Below are 7,463 nucleotides of genomic sequence, written 5' to 3'. Positions count from 1 at the left end.
TGATAGGCATGTGATGATCTCATGGCATGAAAATGGGAGACTGAAGCAGAAAAGTTGGGAATTTCCAATAAAATCTCCCAACCTTTTCAGCAACAGGATGTATTTTCCCACTGTATGCTTCTTGAACMTTATTCCCAATAAAGAGAAGTTAATTCTATGATCACCACTGAAAAGGCTGTGGGAAATAAAACCTAAAACACCCTTACAGAATGAATTGTGTCCCTTGAAGTTTTTTATTCACTATCTACAGTTTTAGGAGCAGGATGTTGCTAAATTCTAACCTCTCTAAAACAGAAATTGGCTCCTCATCTTCACCTCTGCCTTTCCCCTGGATGTTGGGAGTGCTTCATCTTCTCTGGAAGATTTAACTCTCATATGCTTGAAARTAAAATAAAATAAAATCAGTGCCGCTACACCCCTACTTATCTCAGCAACATTACAAGCCATTGCCTAATTTCAACTAAGATTCACAAAGATGTAAAATTCTTGAAGATAAGACATTTTTAGGGAATTTGTGGAAAAAAATGGCTAGAAACAAGACCTCCAACAGTAATGCTATTATAGAAGGACATATTGCCTCCTGAGCTCTGCAGCTACCTGCCAGCTGGCCGATCAGCACATACCTGCAGCTCAGCTACTAGTTAAAAGACTCAGGWAGGTGCTGACGGTACTGGGAACGTGGTGAGTCAGGAGATGTGTAAGGAATGGAGATACTGGGAGGGACTAGGCAGTAAAGGAGAGAGGTCACCCTTACTGCAATACGTGGGAACCAAGAGAGAAATCTACCCCAAACTCACCTTAGAGGGCTCCAGGACTCCTGGTGTTTGGYTTGCAAGGTTCATTCCTCTCCCGGAAGGGGAAAGCCACACAGCGTCAGTATCTCCAATCATCTTCGAGGCCACCGCACGGCRCAGGCTACTGCAGATTGGTTTATCAGCTGCAGCAGAGCATCGTAGCTGCTCCACAAGGCTGGAGGCTACGCAGCCTTACCAGGTCACATGCTGTTATGTATCACCACAGGGCACAAGGAGAAAGCTGTTGCTCCTCACAGGATCTCCTGTGTGGTTGTAGGAAATACCGCATGTCTGTTTTGCTGTGATCAGGGAATAAAACTACAGTACTGACAACTAATACCAGGCTCACATCCACTGAGTTTTAATGTATGGACACCCTCAATTTTTCAGTTTTACAGSTACAAATACTGTAAGTACAGAAAGCTGTGCAAGGATGCAAAAAGATAATCTGCAGGACTGTAAAATGAAGCACATGGCTTTACAGTCCCTTTTCACTGGTGCATATCTGGGCTAGGTTTYATGACCAGCATCTGATTATTGGGTTATGTGAAGGAAGCTGTTGAATTTCAGTCCAGTTCCCAGTGGGCAGGTTCCACATCAGAAAAAAATCCCACTATTATACAACTGGCATTAGCTGGATCCTTTTTAAACTCCTCAGAAGAGAGGCCAAGGCTTGAACTTAATGGAAACAGAACTAACTGTTCTGTGAACAGACACATGGACACAATGCTGTAGAGCCTTATGTGGCATCTCAGAAACATAGAAGGTTTCAGATTCTAAAACTTCTGTAGTCTTCAACTTTCACCAACATTCAAATTCACCTACATTAAAAGAAAATTAAATTGCCCTCCCTTACAAAAAGAAAACCACAACAAAGCAAACATTCTCAAGCAAACTATTTGCTTGAATCTATTAAAACTTGCCAAGTCAACGTTCCAGTCTCAACTGCCTAGCCCAGCCTGCCAACAACAGAAGTGTCAGTTTTTTGCTCTTCTATTTTACAATAACAAAAGCCAATTGTGGCAATGAATTGCATCACATGCCAACAATATATCACATTCCTTCACATCTGTTTTTTGTAAAGGGAAGGAGAAGACCTCATCTGTCACTGACAACACTTTTATAAACCATAAACATTTTAAGAAATCCATCTACAAAGTCAGGATGCGAAACTACCAAACAAAAGCTTTCCTAACGAAGTGCCATAACACACACTATCAATTCCAGATAAAAACCTCTACGTGTATATGAAGAATCAGTTCACTAACAAAATCATAATAATCATGAACTTATTTTAATAGATGCTCTGAGAAGGTTAAAAAAAAAAAAAAAAAAAGTCATGACAGTACCCCAATGACCAGGAAAAACTGTTATCAAGTGAGTAAACTGGATAACTGGATTTTACCTAACATTATCATGGAAAAGGAAGCAGCACTGTGTATTATATTTTCTCATATTCTTTAGCAAAGTAATAACCAAGTCAAGAGCATTAATTTCCCCTTAAGATTTATAACTGATCTAAATAAAAGAAAAATGGACACCTATAAAATACTAATAGGAATTTAACATGTGCTGTCAAAACAGAATTACATTGCAAATAAAGGGACTGCCACTGTGTATCTTTTAGTGCAGTAATTTCAACTATCTGTAACTAACAAATAATAAAGGATAATAGGAAAGAAAAAAAGAAATAAGACATAGAGAACAAAACWGATTACTAGACATGCATATAAAACGTGGCTAAGTGCTTCCTGGAAACTCAAGTAAACCTCAAACTGTTTGATGTGATGTATAGATACATTCACATCTTTGGAAAACAAAAATGCTTACCACCATATAAATTCTACAACAAGCCAGTTTTTAATTATACCTATCAAAATAATAATAAAATCTGAGCAGTTTCATTYGATGCACTTGAACCATGAAGACCACCTACGCAGGTATAAACACAACATTTGAATTTCCAATTAACTATTGCCAATTATAAAGGGGGACACTTGAAAATAAATTATGAGGATAATTAATCATTTTCACAMCAAAAAAGTAACAACATAACATCATGCTGTGGTTTTAAAAGCCTCCTTTTTTGCACTTCTATTCTGGTTAGTTTGAACCACAATTATAGAAGCAGATTTTAATTTAAAAAGAGGAAGAAAGGAAGGTCAGAAGTTTCCAGTTTCCCCTCCGATCATGTCATGTAAATATTACTGGATTCAATATCACTCAGCCACAAAATCACTGCAAGGGAACACTAACACTTTAAAAATATTTTTGTGTTTGAAAAATTCTAAAAATAAAAAGGCCTTTTCAAAAGCCTATGAAAATACATGATGACTAAAATTAGTAAGTTATTATGTTCTAAAGCTGGCAAAATGAACATCTGTTTATCTGTTCAGCTTAACATGAAGTGTTATGGTCATATGAGAGCTGCAAATTTTACTGAAATCAAAGTCACAGGGATAATATGCATTAATACAGAAGCAAAACTCGTACAATAGCAAAAACATATCATACTTTGCATCTTTGTATAACAAGAAATTAAGATAAATATTTGTTTGCTGTTAAGAATTTTATGCCAGGAAATAAAACAATGTGTACCAGAGATATTCTGAAAGCAGCACATTTCAGTTGCCTGCAGAAGGAGAGAAATGTTCAAAGCAGCTAACTTCAGCCTTAAAGGGCTCCCTCCATCAGCTATCAATAGGTTTCTTAAACGTGTGATACTCATGCAAAATTTTTTCTCCTTAAAAAGCCACTTCAGATCAGCCTGCCATTCTATTCTGTTTCCAGACATAATTTTCCTTCTCCCTGTGCAAATGTTCATAATCTTCGTTTAAGCTAAAAACCCTGAGCTCAGGTCAGAATGGCAAATTCCTCCTCAGAGATGTACACAGAACCTCACTGTTTCAGCAGAAGAGGAAGGAAGGTCACACTTTTGTTCCACTCTGTTATGAGCCTCTAACAAAAGAAGAGAAACTTAGACCTGATACTTCAAGCTTTAAAACAAACACCGCTAACAACAAAATCCCTAAGTCTTTTTGGGAAAAATAACCATACAACCACAGGTCTATATTTATATACAATGACATACAAGTATATATCCTGTTATTAAAAGCAGACAATAATATATATAATGAAAATATTGTACAAATATTTTCAAGATGACTATGCTTACATATATTCTATCAAAACGTACATTACTTGAAAGGTATAAATACCTACAGAACCTTTAAGAAATGTGTTGTTCTGTTGAGGCTAGTGAAACAAAGTATTATTGCTGCTCTTACTATCAAAAATTTTAGGCTTCTGGACTACGATAATGAAAACTTCAATTATAGTTTCAGCAAATATCAATAGCAGGGAACATTAAGCAGATCCTCCTACCCTTTCTTCCCACTACTGAGGACATTACCTAGGGTGACTAAGAATGATGGCATCCACCTAGGGAAAAAAAAAATCTATTTTGTGTAAATAATCCCTCATTTTAAAATGAGCTCTGCTGATAGAACATGGATTTTGGTGATTATTTCTTCTTATTTAGTAGAATTTGCAACTAACACAAGTTCATTAGCTATTCACAGGTTTATAAACAACTTGCAAACTGAGTAATTCCAGATAACATCAGATTACAACAAAGGTTCTGTATCAGAGTTGCACAGYAAAAGCTTTAGGGAAGGAAAGCAGTAATGAATGTTACAATCAGGCACATCATTGTTTCAGAAACAGTATGCTGTGTGAGTAATCCAATTGGAACACTCTTCCTTCGAGCGTTTTGCTGAGCTGTGTGATGTAAAAATAGATTTGTACGCCTCAGATTTTTCCTCACTGTCTGCAATTGATCTCTTCGTAGTACTGGAAGAGCCTTTATTGACTTTTCCTGGTACAGATGAGCTTCCACTATCTGCTAGAGAAAAAGCAATAAAATGAAGCATGCATAACAACCCACACTTCACAAAGCATTTAAATTAAAATTTGATTTATCAAAGTATTTAAAAAACGTGTACAGAAATGAAGTATATAAATTTATTCAAGACTGACTCTCACAAACATATCTGATAACTGAACTGAAAAGAAAACACGTTCCTAGTTTATAGAACTTGTTCTCAAAATGAATTTAGAAAAATTGGAGAGAGAGTAATTTTTTCCTGCTTGTGGAAATTCCTTGCACTGTAATTCAGTACTTACAACATTTATTCTTCTATGTGAGAAATGGCTCTAACTCTAGTTTTAAGAAAGAAATATGAAAGTATTCCATCACCATGAACTATTGTTTGAAAATTAGCTATCAAATGACAAAAGCTAAACTTGTGACATTCTATCCCCAGGGAATCTATCTACTCCCTTTATTCTTTGCAATTTCATTTATAAGCAGTAACAATGGTCTCCATCATTTTATATTTGGGACAGGAAAATGTCTATCCTACTCTTTCTGATGCCCTTTCTCTTGCTGTTTTCATTTACCACTATAAAAAACCCTGTTTCTTACCAACTATTTGATCTTCTCCAAAGTACAAGGACAGTATTTTTAAAAAGTGCACACCATGTCTCTTGAGCAAAGAAAGTAGAAACTCTATACATTTAGTATAATTTAGGCACAACTACATGGAAACAGCTAGTGAGAGGCCTATCTGAAAATGTATTTAACTGATTCGTGCACACAGTTATGAGAACTACACGTATAATTGTAAATCATCATGGATATTAACTTTTTTTTTTCTTTGGAGAATGCTGCTCTTAACGCCACTAATAGCTGTCTGGAAAGAATTACCAAACACTGAATAAGAAAGAATGAATATGTATTCTGGAAGTCCAGAAACATTAGGGTGCCATGTTCACAAATTAATTCTTATGCTACTGGCATTCCATTGCCCATTTCCTCCCCACTCCATGGATTTTTCTCTATTTCCCGTCTCTCCTCCTGTTCTCCTGCCAGTTTAGCAATACAACTGCTGTCAGAAACATAAACCAACAACTTGACATTTCAAAAGGGATATTTTTCCTTCACSTAACACCCTTGGATAAGAAAAAAATATGTCAAACATTATTAGAATTACTATGTTCCTATGCACTTAAAAACAATTAAAATAATCTGGAATTAAATATTTTTTAAAAGTCTATCCTAAATAAGAACTGACAGTAGGTAGCAAGTAAGACATTTCTAATGAAAATTCTCTTAGCTTCTTATATAGTTTATCTGAAGCTCATCATTTAACTATTCTTAGACTCTTCAAACAAATTATATAGTCTTCTTCTGTTCTTGTAGCACACACAATTCGATATTCCACCATGAAACTCTGACTGACCTCAAAAATGTGCCCATTCTTTCTGCCCTGGATGAAAGCATCAGTAGGAATTGGCAACACCTACACATTATGTAATACAAATTACCTAAAGAGATGACACCATCATTGGACTAAAAAGACAGCCAAGTTTATCCAGAGCTGTACGACTACTGCAGATATATCAGTATATCCTGCCGTTACATTCCACTRCTAACAGTGACATACAGCAGATTAGTAGCTAAAATGGTGGACTGCAAATAAAGTCATTAGCTTGGGACATTTTAATGTACTTCACTAAAATGGACTGCTAATAAATTTTTTTGTCCATCCTCACTTGTACTTAAGGGAAGCAACTACTAATTCTCCTTACACTATCTSCTTGTCAGTGAAACAAACATACCAAATCCTTGACCTGCAGCAGTTAGAATCTCTTTTCCCACCAACTTAATGCACAACAATATTGGAATGACAAACAAACAAGTCTGCCTTTTCTCACAGTGGAAGAAAATRTGAATGTGAATGAAGTGTGTTGAGAAGTGTCTAATATTTTATTGGTTCTCTCTGATACCGCAGCATTTGCAAGTYGTAAACATGAGCAAAGATGCCATTTTAGGTGTTCCACAAAAAGAAATCCAAAAGGCCTTCCCTATTCTATGGAGCATTTATTCAAAGTATAGGACAAAGGATAGCAGATGGGACACAGGCAAAGGGGCAGAATAAGGAAAATATGACAAAAAGTAGTCCTTGTATACTTTCAGCATAGTCAACTTTGTAGATTTTGCAAATATTAAAACACAGATCYGTTTTAAGAGAAAGTTAAAGCTGAAAGAATATATTAAAAGCAAAAGGAATGGTAATATGGTTAAAGTGACACACAGTTTTTTAATTATTTGATTTCAGGAATTAAAGAAAGTTAAATGYAAGTCTTCAAAAGTTCCAACTTACAGTCTTTAATCAATTTCAGAATGAAGTTATGTAATTCAGTAGGGAAGAATCAAAAAGAAAATTTCTGCTATGTTCTCACACCTGTGCTTACGTGTACAAAGATCATGCACAAAACACAGCTATGCATTTGTAAAGTTCTAGCCTGAGAAGTTCTTCATGCAAATTGTAGTACTGTAACAAAATTTTGGTCAAAAAGAGAGGGAGTGATAGGGTAACTTCCAGAAAATTCTGGTTTAAAATAGCCAGAAAAAGATCTCTCCTACAATATTTTTCCAAGTAGAACCATTTGTTCACTTTGTTTCACAGTTAGATCAAAGCATAAACACTAACCTGAACTTTTGGTGAATATAATCTGCCTCTTTTCTCTAGAAGTAGAATTGATACAACCTTTTCCATTCTTAACCTTTGATGGACCTGGAAAATCTATGAAAGAAAAAATGAA

At 35.6% G+C, this 7,463-nt stretch overlaps 1 protein-coding gene across 2 annotated transcripts in view; it reads right to left on the bottom strand.

The window, feature by feature from the left end:
* Positions 1–1,134: 1,134 nt before the first annotated feature.
* RTF2 (replication termination factor 2) overlaps positions 1,135–7,463 on the bottom strand; it is a 32,411-nt gene continuing 26,082 nt past the window's right edge. The window contains exons 8-9 of one of the 2 annotated variants that reach the window (XM_085314103.1): positions 7,352–7,444; positions 1,135–4,698 (exon numbers count right to left, since the gene is read on the bottom strand). In XM_085314103.1, coding sequence (XP_085170229.1) covers positions 4,511–4,698; positions 7,352–7,444 — 281 coding nt within the window. In that variant the 3' untranslated portion in view covers positions 1,135–4,510. The remainder of the gene's footprint in view (positions 4,699–7,351; positions 7,445–7,463) is intronic. The other variant, XM_085314104.1, reaches the window with a different exon arrangement.

The sequence above is a fragment of the Rhea americana genome, unplaced genomic scaffold (assembly GCF_003343005.1).
Source record: "Rhea americana isolate MKP2758 unplaced genomic scaffold, rheAme1 scaffold_4, whole genome shotgun sequence".
Classification (NCBI taxonomy): Eukaryota; Metazoa; Chordata; class Aves; order Rheiformes; family Rheidae; genus Rhea; species Rhea americana.
Note: the sequence above shows the minus strand (reverse complement) of the source record. Positions and strands in the feature narration are given on the sequence as shown.